This window comes from Pteropus medius, unplaced genomic scaffold (assembly GCF_902729225.1).
Source record: "Pteropus medius unplaced genomic scaffold, Ma_sr-lr_union100, whole genome shotgun sequence".
NCBI lineage: Eukaryota > Metazoa > Chordata > Mammalia > Chiroptera > Pteropodidae > Pteropus > Pteropus medius.
Window position 1 is genome coordinate 6,421,671 of NW_024356336.1, and position 21,508 is coordinate 6,443,178.

At 39.6% G+C, this 21,508-nt stretch overlaps 1 protein-coding gene and 1 pseudogene across 3 annotated transcripts in view; both read left to right on the top strand.

The window, feature by feature from the left end:
* Nucleotides 1-7,350, top strand: part of OSBP2 (oxysterol binding protein 2) — a 160,712-nt gene extending 153,362 nt beyond the window's left edge. For 2 of the 3 annotated variants that reach the window (XM_039861751.1, XM_039861752.1), the window contains 2 exons: nt 5,457-5,683; nt 5,810-6,059. In XM_039861751.1, coding sequence (XP_039717685.1) covers nt 5,457-5,683; nt 5,810-5,955 — 373 coding nt within the window. In that variant the 3' untranslated portion in view covers nt 5,956-6,059. Of the gene's footprint in view, nt 1-5,456; nt 5,684-5,809 lie in introns of all 3 variants that reach the window. The other variant, XM_039861750.1, reaches the window with a different exon arrangement.
* A 1,874-nt stretch (nt 7,351-9,224) lies between these two features.
* LOC120602027 (uncharacterized) lies at nt 9,225-9,337 on the top strand (annotated as a pseudogene).
* The last annotated feature ends 12,171 nt before the right edge of the window (nt 9,338-21,508 follow it).

Genomic DNA, 21,508 nt, shown 5'->3' on the forward strand with positions numbered 1-21,508 from the left:
AGGGCAAAGACCAGGCAAGGAGAAGGAGGCAAGTGGGCATTGGACAGGCAGGGGACCCTGCTCAGCCAGACATTCAGCTGTAACTAGGTGACATTATCTGATGTTAGCAAGTCCTATGCAGAGACTTCAAACAGGCTGACAGGACAGAGTCCCCACAGTCCAAGGAATGAAAACCAAGAAACAGAAAACTATAAAAAGTGGCACGACAAACCCCAAAGACAGCAAAACAGAAATTCTACAAAGGAAAAATAAAATAATTGAAATTGAGAACTCCATGGGAAGGTTTAATGGAATCTACAGAGTAAATATAGGTCAGAAGAAGTAACCAAACACTTCAGATAAAGAGACAAAACCTGGAAAAGGGAAGCTAGAGAGGGCTTACCACCTAGTAACCCAGAGTGAGTCTCTGAAGCAGTGTCCTCAGCAGTCCTGGGAGCCCATGAGAGTGCAGAACCTCGGTCAAGTCTCCAGGGCATCCCTGGCATGTCCAAGTTGAGAGTGGAATTTAGTCTGGAAGGAAAGCGACCATATCTGAAGAGAAAACAATGGAGAATGTTCTACACCTAAATTTATACAGTGAAACTGTTGAAGCTAAACCAAAAAGAAAATATTAAGCAGCCAGATTTTTAAAAGACATTACTTCCCAAGGAATAGCAGACTGACAGCTGTCACCTCATCAGTAATAATGGGAGCCCGAAGACAGTCAGATGCGATCTTCCATGTGAGGACTTATTGCCAGCCTAGAATTATACACCCATCAAGAACATCTTTACAGAGTAAAGTTAAAATAGACATTTTCAGACAAATAAAACTCAATTTGCCATCAGCAGACCTGCACTAAAGGATATACCTCCAACAGAAGGAAACTGATCCCAGATGGAAGATTTAAAATGAATGAATGAATAAAGAAACTTTGTGAAGCTAAGCGAGCAGTGAATAATCATAAATAATAATGTGGGGTTTAAAACCTAAGCATAAAATACAACTGTGTGATCATGTAAGTCAGAAAAGGGTTAAATGGAAAGAAACTTTTTTAAAGCCTTCATGCTACCCAAGAAAAGGGTCAAGATGTGCATTAACTTTTGAGTGTATAAAGTATACATATTGTAATTCCTAGAGTAACCACTAAAATAATATATTCAATTGGAATCCCAGTAGGAAAGAAAAGAAATAAAAGTGGAGAGGAGAAATAGTTAAAGAAATGGAGAGGAACTTCCCAAAATAAAAAGATAGTGAAAGACCTCAGGCTGAAAGGGCCAGTAGAGCTCCAGAGACAAGAGAGAAAGAAAAACTTCTGCCTAGACCACACCATAGTGAAAATTAAGAATACCACGGAGAAAAATTCTAATAGCTTCCAGAGAGGACTAAATGATGTCAGTCAAGGATGAAGAATCAGATTGACATCAGATTTTTCAATAGCCAGTGCTGGGGTAATATTTTCAAAGTAATGAAGAAAATGAAATTACAAGGTAAAATTTTCTATCCAGCCAAGCTATCATTCAAATATGAGGGCATAATAAAAACATGTCCTCAGGGAACAGCCTCAGAAAGTGTGCCACACAAAAACCCACAATGAAAATGGTACTGGGCACAGTACTTTAAAAGGGAGAAAAAAAAATCCAGAAGGTGCTATAATACATACCAAAGAAAATAGGAAATATTCCCATAACACAGAATTAAAAGAGTAGATAATGTTAATGTGACGGTTTGGGGAGATAGAAGACACCGGCAGATGTGACGGAATGCTAAGTTCTTATTAAAAGGAAAAAAAGGATATAAGATTTTTTTTTTAAAATAGCAAGAAGGGATTTAAGAGAAAAAGTAGGACAAAAACAGTAAATTAACACAGTAGAAATAGGTCCAAGAATAATAACTATAAATAGATGAAACTCACCAGTTAAAAAGCGAAATACTGACGGATAGGATTTTTTAAAATCCAGATACATGCACCTTTTAAGAGATATCCAGAACATGAAGATGTGCAATGGCTGAAAGTGAAAGATAAACATATCACAAAAATACTAACCAAAAAAGCTGTAATAGCTGTATTACTATCAGGTAAAAGAGACTTTAAGACAAAAGCATTATTAGAGATGGAAGAGTTACTACATGATAAAAGGTTGCGTTCTTCAAGAAGATATAATAGTTTCAAACATTATGCACGTGATGAAAATCTACAAATATACAAAGTATATATTGGTATAAAGGAAGAAACTGATAAAACCATTGCTACAGTAGGAGTTTGAGAGACTTCAGTATACCCCTGTCATATATTATTAATAGGTGAACTGTGGGAAAAAAACAGCAATGACATGAAGGAGATTGAAACAATACAGGAAATATATAAACATGATTGCAACAATCAGAGAACATACTTTTTACTCTAGTATACATGGAACGTATGCAAAAATCAATCAGTCATACACTAAATCCTAAAGAAAGCCTCAACAAATTTACAGAGGGTAGCTAGCATACAGACCATGATCTACGATAAGTTAGAAGGTATGATGAAGATGACAAAAAGTCCCCACATATTTGGAAAAATTTTTAAGTTGCTAAAGAAATCATGGGTAATAAATTAGAATGGAAAAATTTTAAATACCTGGAACTGAATGAGAATGAAAAGATAACAAACTGGCTAGATGTAACAAAGACAGTGCTTTGAAGGAAATGCATTGCCTTAAATAGGTATATAAGCTCATGAATTTTGAGGGTTTTTTCTTTTCCGAGTTTCCATTCTAAGAAATTACAGAAAGTTCAACATATAAACCCAATGAAAGAAAAAAAATAAGAGCAGAGATTAATAATATAGAAAAAAGTAAAATAAAGAAGTTTCAAAAGCTGATTTTTCGAGGGAAAAAAACTGACAAAACTACTGATAAGACTGATCAAGAGAAAATATAGAAATAAATATTAATGAAAAAAGTTTCATATAACATGTAAAGTGTAAAGAGATAATTAAAATCTGGATAGAAAGGACAAATTCTTAAAAATGTATAACTTATAAGAACTGAGTCTAGAAAAAATAAAAGGCATGAATAATTTAAGAAACAGAAGCAGTGTAAAAATTCCCACAAGGAAAACACAAAGCCCAGATAATTTTATAGATGAATTCTACCAAATTCTCAGAAATATATTATTCCAATTCTACATGAAATCTTACAGATCACAGAAAAAGAAATAGTCTTCTGTCTTATACCGTGAGGCCAGGAAAACCCTGATACCAAACCAGGCAAAAAGAGTAGTAGATATAAATAAAAGTTCTACCTGTTTTCACTCAAATATACAAGCAAAATTCCAAAATAAGACATCAAAAAATCCAACAGTGTATAAAAAAGATAACACTCTTCAACCATGTTGAGTTTATCCTGGGTAAGCAAGGATGATTTAGAAAAAAACAAAAATTAATTCACCACAATAACAGACCTCCATAGACTCAGAAAAAGCATCTTAGGTGCCTCAATATAAGATTAATATGGAAAAGTCGGTTGCATTTCTACACACTAAAAGAAAACAACTAGAAAATACAATTTAAGAGAAAACACCAATTATCCTATCAGAGAACACCAAGGACTCTATAATATATCCAAGACCTCTATATAGAAAATTATAAAACTTTACTGAGATATCAAAGGAAGGCTAAAGAAATGGAGAAAGATACAATGTTTATGGATAGAAAGACAGTATTATAAAGATTTCATGATCTAAAGAGTCAGTAGATCAAATAAAAATCTCAATAGTGATTTGTATGGAACTTGATATTATGATTTTTAAATTTATACTGAAGAATAAAGGGCCAGGATATTTATAAAGAAGAACAGAGAAAAGAAGACTTGCTCTGCTAGATACCAGGATGTATTTTGAAGCAATAGTGGAACAGAATTGTGAGCCGGAAACACCCATGGATGTATGTATCTTTGGTATATCACAAATGTGGCATATCAGATCATGTGGACAGATGGCACTGTTCACTACAAGTATCTGGGAAAAAATGTTTATCCACATGGAAAAAGATGAACTGAATCTCTACAATATAACAAAAATCGACTCCATATAAAGGTCTTACAATAAGTATTGTTAAAAAACAAGATTAGATTTAAATCCAGTGTATCAGTAATTACACTAAGTGCTCCTACTATAGGCATAAGATTTCAGACAAGTTTTGAAAATCTAACTTTGTGGTTTACAAGAGACACATCTTAAGAAAATAAAGATTACTAAAATAAAAGGAAAAGATATATCCATGGAAGCACCAAAGAGATATTGCTGTAGTCATATTAATATCACAAAACAGACTTTAAAACAAAAAGTAAGAGTAATGATAAGAGAGACATATGATAAATGTTCCATTCACCAGGAAGATGAGTTTTAAATCTGAATAGACCGTTACCGAATAACATACTCAAAATATATACAGCAAAAGTTGGTAGAAATATAAGGAGAAATGGACTAATTTACAACCAACGTGGGAAATTTTAATATACCTCTCTTAGCAATGGATAGAAGTCAAAAAAATTTTTTTATGTCAGGAGTATAATTTGAACAATAGAACCCACTGGACAGTTGTGTAACACTGCACTGAACAACTATAAAAAAATACATTCTCTTCAGTTACACATGGAGCATTTGTAAAAACTGACCATGTATTGGGCCATAAAGCAAATTTCAAAGAACTGAAATTATACCAAGCATATTGTATGACTCCAAGGCAATTATGCTAGAAACAAAGATAATTATAAAAATCCACGTTTATAAATGTAAGAAATATACTTCTACCAATCCATAGGTCAAAGAAGATATAATGGAAATTAGAAAATATAACTGCATGATAATGAAAGTAATACTTATCAAAAATAGTGGGATTCAGCTAACGCAGTACTTGGAATGAAATGTAGCCTAAAAATGCACATATTAGAAAAGAAGAAAAGCTGAAAAATGAGCTAAAGCAGCCATCTCAAGAAGTTAGAAAAAGAACAAAGTAGAAAGAAGACTATAAACGCAAAATCAATAAAGCAGAAAAACCTAAACCAGGATCAACAATATTTCATCTTCCACTAATGAAGAAAATGGACAAATCTCTGACCTAACTGTTGAGAACAGAGAGAAGGCACATATAATCAGCATCAGAGATGCAAACAGTGATGTTGCTGTGTCACCGACATTACAGCAATAATGTGGATATTATGAAACAACTTTACACTGATGGATTTGAAAAAGTGGAGGAAATGGGCAAATTCCCAGAGAAGTATAGTGTAGCAAAGCAGATGCAAATGAGTAGAGGGAGCACGTGAGGTGAAGGAGGAAAGAGCGGTTGGATGGAGCAGCTGGGTTTTGCGGGCTCCTAGGGATGGACACCAGGCGAGAGGAGGTTGGACGTGGGCAGAGGGCTTCCTCGGCACCCAGGGCAAGCGGGTGGAGGGATGTGCGGGGGTCGCTCACTGCGCGGCCCCTTGCAGGGAGAACGCGGAGAACATGTACTACTTCTCGGAGCTGGCCCTGACCCTCAACGAGCACGAGGAGGGCGTGGCGCCCACCGACAGCCGCCTGCGGCCTGACCAGCGGCTTATGGAGAAGGGGCACTGGGACGAAGCCAACACGGAGAAACAGCGGTTGGAGGAGAAGCAGCGTATGTCCAGGCGCCGGCGGCTGGAGGCCTGCTCGCGGGGCTGTGGCGCAGAGGATGGTGAGGCCAGGCAGGGATGGGCGGCTGCCCAGGGGGTGGGGAGGAGGTGCCTCTGGAGCCCAGGGTGGGGTTCCGCGTGGGAGGGGTAGGAAGCTGCCTGCCCACCCGCCCGCTGTGCCCATCCAGCAGAGAAGGAGGCCGACATGTACATTCCGCTGTGGTTCGAGAAGAGGCTGGACCCGCTGACTGGGGAAACGGCCTGCATGTACAAGGGCGGCTACTGGGAGGCCAAAGAGAAGCAGGACTGGCACATGTGCCCCAACATCTTCTGAGCACCACCCCTCCTACAAATACAGGCGCCTGCACAGCCTGGTCCATCTTTTCTTGAATGCACTCAATTTAATACTTAACAGCATCCCACTCCACCTTTTCCTTCCTTTTTAATAACACTTTTTGGGGCCCCCACCTTGGAAGGAGGAAGTGCTGACCCGGGTTCTCTCCAGCCTCCAGGTGCCCCGGGTCACCCGTGCCCCTTCATTATGGACTTGGGCCCTACTGGGACCCCAGCTCCCAGTTACCACAACTCAGGCAGGCTGGCTGGGGCCCTGGACTGCCCGCCCTTCTTCGGCCACCAGCTCCACCCAGGGAGGAACTGGCTCCTCTTGGGGAGCCTCATTTGACTTTTTTAGAAAAAAGATCTCCTTTTCTTTCCAGCCGAGATGTTTAGTAAATATTTTTTAGCACTTAGCAGACAACTTTCTAAGTGTCCTGGCAAGAGCCCCTTCTTTTTAAGACATCAGGAAGCCAGATAGACCCTTTTGAGTCCAGAGCATTTTGTAGCTCAACATAGCAAGGCCGCCCCCTAGGAGCCCATGTCCCCACAGAGAAGGGACTGGGAGGGGCCATGGGCCCAGGAGAACACAAATTATCTCTAGCGCTACAGCCACTGTAGGGGAGGGGGAACAATGAGGGCCCCCCACGTAGATTTGAGGGCAATAGCCCCTTGCCTAGCCTTGGCCATGTAGGGGCTGTTCTCCAGCCTCAAAGAGGCCAGGAAGAGCTGGGGGCAGGATGTGCAGGTGCTCCCCGCCCCAGAACCAGGCCCCAAATCAGCAATAAGAACCAACCCTCAGCTCTGCCTGGGCTGGTGCCCTGGACATCAGAGACCCAGCATCTGGCCTCGGCTTCATCTCAGGGTGCTCATCTCAGCACCTGCTCTGAGCTATTTATTTGCCTGATTTATATATATATATATACTATATAAATATATATAAAATAGCTATTTTGCTTAAATTTCTATGGTATGTGTAAGTGGTAAAATGATGAAGATAGGGTGTTCCTGTCTGAGTTTGGCCCTCCTGTCAGCTGTGCCCTGCCCTTTCCTCAGACCAACTTCCAACAGCTTCTGCCAACAGTGGGGGGAATAAGCCACTGTGGCCACTGTCCCAGACCCTTAGAACCCCCACTCCAACCCTTTCCACTTCAATTTGGTCCTGAAACTTCATCACAGGGTTTTTCTTTCTACTCTAGGACTGGTTTTGTTTTTATAAGAAAAGAAAGTGAAAACACCAATGCGTGAAATGCCTTAGGGTGCCCACTCAAGGGAGTCAGGGCAGGCAGGCAGCCCCACTGGGCCTGCAGCACAGCTGTGCAATGTACCTCTTCTCAACACTGTTTGCAGTGAGCACCTTCTGACCGGTAATAAAAACCTTGGATTTGGAATTTTCCATGGCCTTGTCCCTGAATCTGTGACTGTGGAGTAGGACTGATGAAGGAGAACAGGTGACAGCCACAAGATAATATGGGGGAGGAGCACGGGCTTCATTCTGCTCAGTGCCAGAAATGGGCAGTGGGAGGCTGGTCTGGATGGGGAGGGGTGGGGTGGAAGACTAGGTGGGACGGAGTCTGGCATTGGAAGAGCTTTTTTCAGAAAAACGTGTAAGGGCTAAGTCAGCAGCTAGGGGTGAGGTCACAGCTTTACCTGGGGCTCTCTGGGGCCAAAGGAAGGCCACTCTGGTGAGGTAACGTAGTTGCCATGGCCTGGCCGCTTCTGTTGCCCCAACTGCCAAGCAACTGCATCACTAGCTACCAGGACCACCAAGAGGAGCTGGTTTAGCCCAGTGGGTCCTCCTCCCACTGCCACTGCTTCCAGGTGAGAGGATGGGGTAGGACAGGGCACCCCAGGGGCTCTAACCTTCCATCCTGACACCCGAGTACTATGGGATCCAAGGCTGGCCCCACACAACTCCTTCCTTCCCAGGGCCTTCCTTTCCCATCTGGGTGGAGGCAGACACTGGTGAGTCCTGACTGGGGCTGGAGGGGCACCTGTCACCGGATAGAAGGGTGGGACAACAACCCCAGGATAGACCTGACCCAGAGGGAGGCATGGAGGAGGTCTGCCAGGGGAAGGAATGGGCTGCTGCATGGACAAAGCCCAGAGGTGACAAAGGCCAGTCCACTGAGGCAAAGTGAGGAATCAAATTTGAAGTGGAGCCAGGCAGAGCTCTGAACAGGGAGTGACATCAGGTTGACATTCTAGAAACCACTCTGAGCAGCATGACACAAGATAAGCCTACACTCAGTGGTCTATACACCAGCCATCACTGAATAGAAAATGTAAGATTCTGTAACAGAACATAAGAGGCCTCAGAATACATCCAACAAAAAGATGCAAAAGATCTTCACAGATTAAACTTTAAAACTTTACTGAATGATAGAGAAGACAAACAGGAAAAATGCCATCTTCATGGATGGGCAAACTCAATTATATCAGTTCTTCCCAAATCTACAAATTCAACATGATCCAAATCAAAATTCTACCAATATTTTTCAAAAACAAGCTGATTGTGAAATTTATATGAGTGAGAAACTGCACAAGAAATAGCGGAAGTAAGTCTTAAAAAGAAGAACAGGGTGGAGGGTGAGAGGTGGGTCGACAACATGGACTTGACTTGTAGTTACCCAAACATGCTAGAAAGCTACCAACAAATGGCTTTCTTTTTCTCTACTGCACTCTGGCACCATCTGGCATACCATGTATTTTACTTAATTGTTGACTGTCTTCCCAACTCCCAATGAACTGTGAGCTTCATGAGAGTAGGAATCTTGTCTTTCTTATGTATTATAGCATCCCCAGTGCTTGGCACTTAGTAGGTGTCCAATAAATAGGTACTGAATGAATTAATTTCAGGCCAGGAAACCCAGCTAGAGCAAAGGCTTAGGGGGACACTCCCTGGGCATCTGTAGAGTGTGGGCGCAGCCTCAAATTGTGAGGGGCCCCTCAGAGACAGAAGTGGGAAGAGCTGAACCTACGGACACAGAGAACTCTTGCTTCCCCCAAACTCTAGCATCCAAATCATTGCTCCTGACAGACATTCAGGGAGGAGGCCTAAGTCTCCTTCATGTCCAAGGTTGAGTGGGGCTCAGCATGAGGTGGATAGAGAGGAGAGGACACCAGAAAGGAAAATTTCAAAGTGCAATACAGGAAAAAACAGGGCCATAGATAACATTCTTTTTATGAAGCTAGCCAGCATGACTCCAACAACAAAACCTGATAAAGACAGCACTAAATATATAGTTCAATCTCACATAAGAATAGAATTTTTATGCCACCCTGAACAAGCCCGATCCCATCTGATCTCGGAAGCTAAGCAGTGTTGGGCCTGGTTAGTACTTGGATGGGAGCCCACCTAGGAAGACCAGGGGCTGTAGGCGTAAAAAAAATTAAAAAATAAGGGATTGTAAGCTGACAAGGTCCTTGCAATCTGTGAGATCAACCAAGGGTTGCCTCGCCTGAAAAAAATATATTAAAAAAAAAAACAGAATTTGTATATAACCAAATATGACAATAGCAAATAGAATACAGTCACATACAAAAGATGGATACCCCAAACTGGGAAACCTATGCCCAAGTTGGGTTTACCACAGAAATGCAAGAATGGGTCAATGTTAAGTAGTTCAAGGAGGACTTCTTCATTCTGGCAGTATGGTAGACTAGATGCCTAGATAATCTTCCCTTGTGGAAAATTAGACATGCTGAATAAAATTTTAAAGCACCTAAATGCATCCATGAACTAGAAAGAATATAATGGATACTCAGGCCAGAAATCAAGTGGATGTGGAAACCTGGAGAGATAAGAAGAGCTCTGAAGTCTGTTTCTCCCTCGCAGCCATTTATTGAGCCCAGTGAGCCTAAGGGTAAGTTTCGTTGCCTCAAATTACCATCTCAATATAAGGCATCCAATAGGAGATGTCCCCCAGAAAGCTGGACCCCCAAAGGGCTATACTGTCAATATAATGGTGAATCAAAAATAAAATACAAGTAAAATTGCTTGTCTTAATAAATGTTTGTCATAAGTAGAGGAAAAAAAGTTCCCTAAGAATTTGCAATTAGGAGTGTACCCTCACTTGTCTGATCCAATAAAACATCTAGCAAAGTCTATAGCATGGTCCTAAACTGGCAATGTCCCCAGTCACATGAGCAAAGCAAACAAATCTTCTGGAGGATCTCCTCTTCATTCTAAACCTATGGAACCTCAGATGTGAAGATGCAAGAAAAATAAGCAGCTCACAGTATACTGTCTCTAAACACATAACACAAGTTGGCCCAGGAGCAGGGGCTAATCAAAATAACAGCAGAAGCAGACATAAAACTCTTCCATATAGTGAAATTATCAGACAGAATATAAAATAAGCACATTTAATATATTTCTAGAAACAGAAGGGCGGTTGAAAATTAGTAAAGAATATTCAAAAAATACTAAAGAACAGAAATTGAAAAAAATCACTAAAAATAACGAATTTTTTAATGGATTCCACAACTGAAGACAGTATTAGTGATGTGGAAGTGAGATCTGAAGAAGGTATCCAGAATGCAACACAGACACAAAGAGGTGAAAATATAAAAGAAAAATTAAGAGACATAAAGAATAAAGCAAGAAGTTCCCTTTGATGTGTTCCCTTTGAAGCTCCTTTGTTGTGTCTAATCAAAATGGAGCAGAAGCAATCTTTAAAGAGGTAATGGCTAAAAAACTTATGAGAACTCATGAGAAACACCAATTATACAGAGTCGATACCAACAAATCCTAATCAAGGTAAATAAAAAGACATCCACAGCTAAAGACAATACAGTGAAATTACAAGACCCTTAAAACAATGAAATCTTAAAAGCAGTCAGATTAGGGAGGGGGAAAAAAGATTACCTTCAAAGAGCATCCATTAGACTTAACATCCAAAGAAGCCAATGAAGTGATATCTACAAAGTAGAGGAGAAAATGTTAGCATTCCCAGTGAAAACATCTTTCAGGAGCCAAAGGAAAATAAAGACATTAACAAAAATTTAGTAAAACAATATTAATAGTGTCTTGTGCAGTTAGACTTTGGTGAGTTAAGTATCATGTAAAATGTCTCAGAGTAATCACTAAAGGAACAGGAATACGAAAAGGGGGAAAACACTGTATGTGGGGAGAAATTTTCAATACAAAGGCAAGGAAAGGAACGGAAAATGGAATGCAGATAAGGAGGAATAAAAATTACCAAAAAAAGAGGATAAGAATAAGTCAATACTTAATGCATCAATAATTACACAAAATTTAAGTTAAATGCTTCAGATAAAAACAATATTTAGAATAAAAATATAATCTAACTATTTGCTATTTATAAGAATATACCTAAAACATAAATACAGGCATACCTTGGAGATATTGCAGGTTCAGTTCCAGACCACTGCAATATAGCTGATATCACAATAAAGTGAATCGTTTAAATTTTTTGGTTTCCCAGTGCCTGTAAAAGTATGTTTACACTATATTACAGTCTATTAAATAGTGTGCAATAGCATTATGTCTAAGAAAACGTACATACCTTCATTGAAAAATACTTTCTTGCTAAAAATTCTAACCATCATCTGAGCCTTCAGCCAGTTGTGACCTTTTTGCCGGTGGAGGATCTTGCCTTGCTATTGATGAAAATGCAATATCTGTAAAGTGCAATAAAGCAAAGCACAATAAAATGAGGTATGTCTTATACAGACAAGATAGACTTTAAGGCAAAAAAATATTACTATATACCAACTCCTAGAAATAAAAAAGTCACTTTATAATGACAGAAGGTAAAATTCATAAAGCTGTAAAACTCTTGTCATCCAATAACATCTCAAAATAAAGTGAAATGGAAACAATCGCAAGGTGAAATAGACAGATACACAATCATAATGGAAATTTTATATATCTCTCCCAGTAATGAGAGATTGGACAGAAAAAAAATATCAGCAAGGTTCTGAATAACACAATTAACAAATCTGATGCAATGGGCACATTCAGAGCATTACACATAACTGCAGAATATACTTATACTTTTTTTAAATGTACATAGAACATTTATGAATATTAACATCATATCTGGACCAGTCATAAAGCTTCAGCAAATTTCAAAGTACTGGTATACAGACCATATTCTCAGACTATGATAAAGACATTTCAAAATCAACAACAAAACTATTTTTAAAACAATGTTTGAATATTAAGAAATATACTTTTAAATAACTCATGGATCAAAGAAGAAAACAAATTAGAAAATACAGTTAAAATTAAAATACTATATAGCAAAGCTTATAGGATACAGGTAAAGGATTACTTAGAAATTAAAAGCTCATGTTGTAGATCTTGAAAAAATAATGGTGTAGATGATAGAGGCTCTGTTTATCCCTCTTGTGACCAAATCAAAGTTGTAACAGAAATACGGAACAAACAGCAAGGAAAGTTGCCTGGGATCTAGACGAACAGAAACACTAAAACTGGAGAGAAGTAATCAACCTGTAAAGGTAGAAGGTAGGAGGGGGCAAAGACACAAAGCTGCCCTGTCCCCAGCAGCTGAGTGGGACAGAGGCTACAGCAGCAGCTGACACCTCTCTTAAAGGGGTTGTGTCCGCAAGCAGACTTTCGCGGTGACAGACCTACTCACTCAGCACCAGCACTAAGTCAGCTGCTCGAGGGGCAGCAGGGACTTACAGGGGAATAGTGAGTTGTCGGAGTGAGAGCGGAGGCAAGGCTCTCTCCCAGGCGGAAGTGCCAGTGGTATCCATTGTTCCTCTGTTAAGCCTTCCCCCTTCCCAGTGTGCGGACTCAGTACCGTCATAAATGAGACGTCATCATTATGGAACCAGGTAACAGAGGTCATTTCACCCAGAGGATTCCCTGAAACTCCGCCTCCCACAACTCACAGCCCCACCCAAGCCACATCCAGCTGTGTTCTCAGTGAGTCTGGTGCTCCTAGTTGAGCAGTGCCAAGACTCACACTGGTGGCAGCTGGCCTCGGTTTATGGTGTGGTTTCTTGAGGCAACTATAAGCACAGCATCTGTGGATTGCTTACTAAATCTTAACAGGTAGCCCCAGAGGGGTAGAGGCTTGGGCTAAATTTGGCCTGCAGCTGAACCCCTCTAAGGTGTTGTGCCACTGGACACCTACTTCACAAATCCACACTAATAAGACCAGGAGACTTGGGAGCTTTGCTTAGTACATGGAATCAGACATGGAAAGGCAGCCAAAATGGGAAGACAAAGAAGCAGAAACCATATGAGAGAACAGAACAGAGATCCAGGAATAATGGACTCAAGCAATCTAACAGATGCAGAGTTCAAAACACTGGTTATAAAGATGTTCAATGAACTTAGGGGAAGTGTAGATGAATTCAGTGAGAATTTTAACAAAGAGATAAAAAATGTGGAAATGGAAATTATAAAAAGGAACCAGTCAGAAATGAAGAACACATTATCTGAGATGAAGAGTATATTAGATGGAATAAACAGAGTGGATAAAGAAGAGGATGGAACCACCAATATATAGAGTATAGGAAAACCAAGGACATTCAATCAGAATGGCAAGAAAAAAAAAAAGCCAAGACTATAATAATAATTTAAGGAGCCTATGGGACACTGTTAAATGGAAAAATATCCATGTCATAGGGGTACCTGAAAGAAAACAAGACGTTGAAGAGCTATTTGAAGAAATAATTTATGGATGGAAAACTTCCCTGACCTGGTAAAGGAAATAGACATATAACCCCAGGAAGCTCAGAGTCCCAAGAAAGAAGAACCCAAAGAGGCGCTCACCAAGACACATCATAATTAAAATGTCAAAGGTTAAATACAAAGAGAATCTTAAAAGCGGCAAGAGAAAAGCAGTTAGTTACCTACAAGGGAGCACCCATAAGACTGGAAGCTGATTTCTCAAAAGAAATTATGCAGGACAGAAAGGCTTGGCACAAAATATTCGACAGGATCTACAACCAAGAATACTTTATCCAGCAAAGCTATCATTTAGAGTTGAAGGATAAATAAAGATCCTTCCCAGACAAAAATAAACTAAAGGAATTTATCAACACCAAGCCAGTATTACAGGAAATGTTGGAGGGACTTCTTTAAGAAGAAAAAACATGTATCAAAAACATGAATAGAGAATGGTAATTGCTACATTCCTATGTACAAGTACCTGAAATGGAAAAGAATTAAATGCTCCAACCAAAAGATAGAGTGGCTGAATCGATAAGAAAACAAGACCCCTACATATGCTGCCTACAAGAAACTCATTTCAGATTAAAAAACACACAGACTAAAAAGAAGGGAATAGAAAAATATGTTGCCTTATTGGACCTAAAGGTATTGCACTGAATGAAGTTAGTCAGATAAAGACAAATATCGCATGATTTCACGTATGTGTGGAATCTAAAGAACAAAATAAACAACAAAAGCAGAAATAAACTTAGATATAGAGAATAGTTTGAGGGCTACTAGATGGAAGGGGGTTGGGGGGATAGCGAAAAGCAAAGCAATTAAGAGGTACAAATAGACAGTTGCAGAACAGACATGGAGATGTACAGTGTAGCATGGAGAAGATGGTTAATAATGTCATAAATATGTAAGGGGAAGAGAGGTACTAGATTTAGTGGGGTAACTGCTAAATCATGATCTCTGATCACTATGTACAACTGAAACTGGTATATTGTATGCCAATTATAACTGAAAAAAACCTCATTTAATTGTACAATGTAAATACAAGCAACTAATTGTCTATTATATTTCAGTAAAGCCAAGGGAAAAAAAAGCTCACATTGTAAAAGAAGAAAAGCTAAAAAATGAGCTAAACATCCAATGTGAGTAAGAAAATGAACATCAAGATAAACTCAGAGAAAGGATAAGAAAGGAAATAAAGATCAGAAATTAATGAAAGAGAAAAACATCTAGGAGGAAGAAAGTTGAGGCTGATTCTTACAAAAACTAAAATTTACAAACTTTACTAATCAGAAAGTCAAAGAAAGGGAGGAAGGGAGGGAAGGAGGGAGGAAATGAATGAACCGAAAAACAATATTTGGAATGAAAAGAGGACACAAATATAGGTGCTACAGACATTTGACAGTAAGTTTAAACACTGAGATAAAATCCTAGAAAAATTTAAAACACTCAAAAACAGAAAAAAAACTAAATAGAATTATAACCATATTTTAATAAATTAGTTAAAAATTTTCCCTCACACATATTCACACAGAACTCCAGACATTGATCACCAAGGAATAACCAATCTTACAGAAACCATCCCAAGAGTAGAGAAAAATAGGTATGACTCCTCAACTCATCTCTTGAGGGCAGTATAACCTGGTCATCAAAACCTAAGAAGGAACAGTATGAGGAAAGAAAATCACAAACTAGTTATCACTCACATGATGGTACAATTCAAATCAAAATCTTAATACACAAATCTAGCAACATAGAAAAACTAGAATCGTTATTCTAGAAATGCAAGGTTAGTTTACCATCAGAAAAACTAACCAGTGTAATTCACCATATATAACAAATTAAAGGAGAACGCTATACAGTCATCACAATGGATGCATAAAACACTTTAGATAAAAGTGAACATGCATCCATGGTATTTAAAAGGAAAAAAAATGCTTTAAAATAGGAATAGAAGGAAACTTCCTTAATCTTATGAATTTCTACTAAAAAAAGCTTTCTCTGTGAGACAGGGAACAAAAAAGATACCCATTTTTCCCCTTTACATTCAACATTGTACTGGCATAGCTAATGCAATAAGGCAAGAAAAATATATGAGGTATGAAAATTGGCAAAATTATCATTGCTCACAGATGATATAGAAAATCCAAAAGAATCTAAGATAAGTTAGAATTGATATATAAAAATCAATTACATTTTTATATACTAGAAACAAATCGTCAGGAAATAAAGTTTTAGAAATATTTACAATAGCATCAAAAATTATCAGGTACCTAGGATACATCTTACAAAGGACATACACAGCGTCTAAAAGAAAAAAATATATTTTCTTGAAAGACATTAAAGAAAGTTCTAAATTAATGAAGAGTTATACCATCTTCATGGTTTGGAAGACTTAGAAAGGTATCAATTCTCAAACTGATGACAGATACAATCAATTCCAATGATTCTCCTACAGGTTTTCTCCTGGAACTTGATAAATTGCTTCTAAAATGTATATGAAAATGCAAAAGATCAAGAACAATCAGACACTCTTCAAGCAGAAAAAGAGACAGGACTGGCCCTACTAAATATCAAAATTTATTATAAACTATAATTAAATCATTGTGGTACTGGCATAGAGAAAGAGACACAGACAAATAAAACTGAATAAAAATCCAGAAATACACACACACACACACACACACACACACATATACATGCATTTGATATATGAGAGGTAGTAGCATTGTTAGAGAAAGGTAAGACTTTTCAATAAGGGATGTAGGGGCAATTGGGAAGAAAGAAAGAAGGAAGGAATTGGAGCTCTACCTAACACTACACATGAAAGTCAATTTCCAAGTGGATTAAAGATCTATATGTGAAAGACAAAACTATGAAGACATTAGAAGATAATATAAAATAATATCTTCATGGCCTCGGGGTAGAGAAAGATTTCTTAACAAGTTACAAGAAATACAAACTAAAAAAGATTGATTAAATTAGTCTATATTAAAATTAAGAATTTCTACTCAACAAAAGACTATAAAAAGCGAATAAAGAGAAATATATGCCAGAGACTGGAAGAAATGTGCAACACAGGTAACTAATAAAGAACTTGTATCTAAAATAACAAAAATACAAATCAGTAATGAAGATAAAAGAATAGAAAAATGGGCAAAAGTCTTGAGCAAACACTTTATCAAAGAAGAAATGTAAATGGTCAATAGAAGTGAAAGAGTGCTCAACCACATTAGAAATCATGGAAATGTAAATTAAACCACAATGAAATACCACTACACACCCATCAGACTGGCAAATAAAAAAAAAATTCAAGTCTAGCAATATTAAGTGTAGTAGTGCAAGGAAATAGAGGATGAAGCACTTAGTGTCAATGGGCATGTAAACTGATAAAACTGCTTCTGAAAACAATTTAGCATTACCTATTTAAAGTTGAAATGGGGATAACCTACGAATCAACAATTCTACTCCAAGGATTATATCCTACAGAGAAAGTCCTGCAGGCATGCAACAGGAGACATAAACAAGAATCCACATATGTACTGTAATAGCAAAAAACAAAAAACAAAAGATAACCCAAATGCCAAAGAAGCATGGATAAAAAATTGTGATATCTTCAATCGTAGGTGTTTTCATTACTGTCTAGTATTCAGCAGTGATAGAATACCATACAGTAGCGAAGATGAAAACATTACAGCTACATCCAACAACTTGAATTTATGGAAAATAATACTGAAAAGAAACAGCAAACTGCAGAATAGGAAATAAAATGTGATGTCCAAGAGTTCAAAAACAGGCAAAATAAAACAATTTAGGAATACAAACCAAGTATACAAAGTATAAAAAAAGCAAAGGAAAGATGAACACAGAATTCAGGATGATTACAGTTAAGCAGGGAGAAAAGGAGAGAGGATCCAGGAGGAAAATACAGGGATTTATAAAGTAATAATATGCTTTTTCTCAAATCAGTACACTGTATAGTCTTCTTACCTTATATTTTATACAGCATTCTTTTGTAGCTACTCAATGTCTAATAAAAATAACTTAGAACAGCAGCTTAAAGGAGAAAACCCCCATATGGTTGTATCAATAATTGCTGAAAAGACATTTGACCGTGTAAAAGTAAAAAGAGGAAAACCTCATTCAAAACTGAGTTGGGAAGCCATGAAGGGAGGGGCTCTCAAACACATACCACTTGTCAAAGCTTACTTTACATACCCAGAACAGGAAGAAGGAAGATTTTCTCCTGGCCCAGCAACAACTCAGCCAGTGAGAAGCTGCCACAACCTAGAACTCTCCCTCTTCTTTAATAAACTTTTATCAAAACTGCCCCTCCCAATTTCCTCCATAAAAGCACACTCCTCTCCTCTGGACTTGCCTAAGGTTCGCTATAGTTTGCTTGTCCGGAATTGCAACTCCTCTGCTATTCCCAAATAAACTCATTTGCTGGTAGATTACCTTTGTCAATTTTTAAGGTTGACAGCAGTCTCCAGGGGCACACAACCACATTTTATTCTGCGTCACTGGTGTCACTGGTGTCACTGCCTGCCAGATTCAGGCAAGACTGGCAGCCACAGCTCCAACTCAGAGGCTCCACATTTAATTTAAAGAAAAGGGGGAGGGGGGCAAGGAAACTCCTTCTACATTTTAAAGGCCATTTGCCAAACCAACAGCCACATTCCTGCTTAACTGTAACATGTGATTTCCATCCACATCACATGTGGATATCCATCCACATCAGAAACAAGACTGGCATAATTATTCAACACTGTTTCAGAGTTCTAGCTAAAGTAAACTGGCAAATAAAATGGTATACTGGCCAATATGCAGATTGTATCTATAAAACAGGTTTACTTTTAAAACTACCAGGATTCATAAGGTAGAAAATATTAAGTCATTAGCTTTTCTCTACATTAATAATCAGGAATAAAAATGGGAAAAAATATCCCATTCACAATAACAAAAACCATAAAATACTTAGGAATAAATTTAATGGGAAAGTGATAGGACCCATATAAAGAAATTATAAAATCTTATTGGAGGACCTAAAAGAAGTCTAACAAATGAAAACCATTTTATATCATCTGGGGAGATTTAGGTTCATAAAAATGTCAACTCTCCCAAAATTTACATCTAAATTTAATTCAATTATTTAAATCTCAATAGAATGTTTGGTTTTGGCAAGGATGGGAGAGAACTGGATAAGTGATTTTAAATTTCATGTGACAGAATAAATCCTAAGAATAGCCTGGAAAAGTATTTTAAAAAGAAAAATAGTGAAAGAGTTTGACCCATCTAGATGTTGATGACGCCCAAAATTCTAGTTTCAGCTAGGATCTCACCCCTCACATTGGAATTGCCTGTTCTACTGATAACAGGATATCTATATTGGCATGTCTAAGGGGCATCTCAAACCCAAAAGGTCCAAAACCAAATAGAGTGGAATATAAATAATGACAAAGATAGTTCATTCAATAAATGGAACTGGCATAAGTGAATTTCCATCTGGGATTTTAAAAAAAAAGCTTGACTCCTGCCTTACTGCTTATACTAAAATACATTCCACAAGGAGTGGAGGTTGACACACAAATTTTTAAAACACTGCAACAAAATGTAATAGAATGTTTCAGGGTTGGGGGGAGGATTTTCTTAAGCATGATAGGAAACCCACAAACCTAAAAATGTTTACCTTTCAAGAAACACCATACATCAATCCAAGGACAAACCAGTAGAAAAGGTGCCAAAGTTGTGAAACCTAAGAGGCCTCAGGTGCCGAGAGGCCAACAAGCTAACAAGCAGACTGGACCTTCAAGAAAAATCACCCGGAGATAGCTATTTTAAAACGTAAAGCATGCAGCTTCCTTTCCAGGTCCTCTATCTTGCAGATATGAAAGCACCACATCATAAGGACATCTATACAAAATGTTTTCTGTAGTGAGCAAACAGCTGGAAAACAACCTAGGAAAAAGGCTTCACTTCACCTGTGCTTGGCGTTAATACACAGACGTCAGTGGAAAAAAATCCCCATTTTTCTGTTTGGGATGTGAGCTATTGGGTCCACAAGGCCTTTAGCTTGCTGTAGGATGTGAGGCGATGCCCGCAGCTGCCGCCCCAAGTCTGGCCCTCGGTCTGGCCAAATGCAATGGGGCCACTGAAACCCGACGTCCGGCTCAGTGACCGACCTCACACACCCCAACTTGGTCACGGTTCTCTCCTGGACCCCAGGCTGAGGCACGGATGCTGACCTACCCAGCACGGGCCATCTCGGTGGAATCGTAATGTTTCCAAGGCGCATGCGCAGAGCGCAGCCGCACGTGCAGGGCAGACGTACCACGCAGGCGCCGTTGTGCAACCGCCTTGAGGACCTGGACAATGAGCTTAGGGGTGGATCTTCGCAGACCACAAGTGTTGGCTCGCTGGAAGAAGGCTGTCACCCTGATAGGACTGTGCATTGGATACCCTTAAAGCCGCTAATGAGAGATGGCCGAGTGCCAGGTCCTGCCCGAGCCCTCTAAGTGAGATGAGTTTCCAGCCAGCCCACAGGGTCGTATTGTGATAGTTGATTGAGCGTGAGGAACTCGAAACTTCTTCTGATAAATAGGGACTCTCTTTCTACTGCAGCACCCCAAACCCAGCTAGTGATAGATTGGTTTAAATGGTGGGGCACTGGAGAGGGGACTGAGAGTCCAGAGCTTCAATAGAGGAAAAGAGTAGTGGGGAAGAAGAGACAAATTCAAAGTTGTGGTTAAAGCTGGCCACAGCTTCCCGAGAAACCTGCTGTTGCCGAGGCAGGAAGTGGCCCCAGAAAATCCCATGGAAGCATCTCAGCAGAGTATAGGGTGGACAAGAAAGGAGGGGTGTGTCCGTCAGATCCTTCCCCTCTCACTGGTCCAAGTCTGCTCAGTCTATGACCTCCCCTACCCTCCAGGCCTTAGCTAGCGGCAGCTGAGCCTTCCAGAGCTCCAGGAAGTACCATAGGCAACCTGTGGTGCAGCCCCGAGGCAAGGTGGATGGAAGCTGCACCCTCCTCACCCTTAGGGGATACTGAAACTGGCCAAATGATTAAAAGGCCACGAGGATGGCTGTGGGGTTAAGCAGCGGAAGACGTATAGGTAGCAGATGGAGACCAGTAATCTTGGGTGCAAAGTTTGGGGGTCAGGGCAGAAGGGGCTTTGGGCCACCAGGCCAACTTCAATCACACCAGCTCCAGTTGACTGGCAATCTGTATGGACTTCTGGATAAATTTCATGTGGAGAGCTGGCCCTGTGGCTAAATAAGCTGGGAAACCTGTAATATCATCTGACTCCTTTTTAGAGGAGAAATGGGGAGCCAGAGTGGGCGGTGACTTGTCTGAAGCCTTGGAAGCTCAAAGGAAGGTTGGTTCTGCAGGATCCACCAGGAACCCTAGTCGGGCCTGGTACATTCAAAGTTACCAGGTGAAAATACCCAGATGAAAAACAAGCCTGGTGACATTTTGGCTCATTGTTGAATGGGATGTGCGTTGCCAGGCTCTTTGTCTGTCCAGTCTTTCTTGCTTACTATGGAGACAGTGCCTCTACCAGTGCTGAAAATAGGCGAAAGGCTGTCTAAAGTCTCAAATGTAGCAGTGGAGAAAGATGTTCCTTTGGAGCTCTGCTTCCCATGGCCACATTGGCTGTTCAACTGCTCAGGGAACCAAGAGCAATGTTGCCTCTTGGTTCCAAAGGAAGCCTCAGAGGTTCCATCTCCAACAAAGGCTGAAACCTCCAGTGGAATTGTGAGGATGTTTCAAGCACCTTGGTGATCACCACCAAGTAGGTCCCTAACAGCTTGGCCCAGCTGCAGAACAACCTTCCAACAGGAACAAGCATCCAGTGGAGGCACCACTCACTTAGGCCAA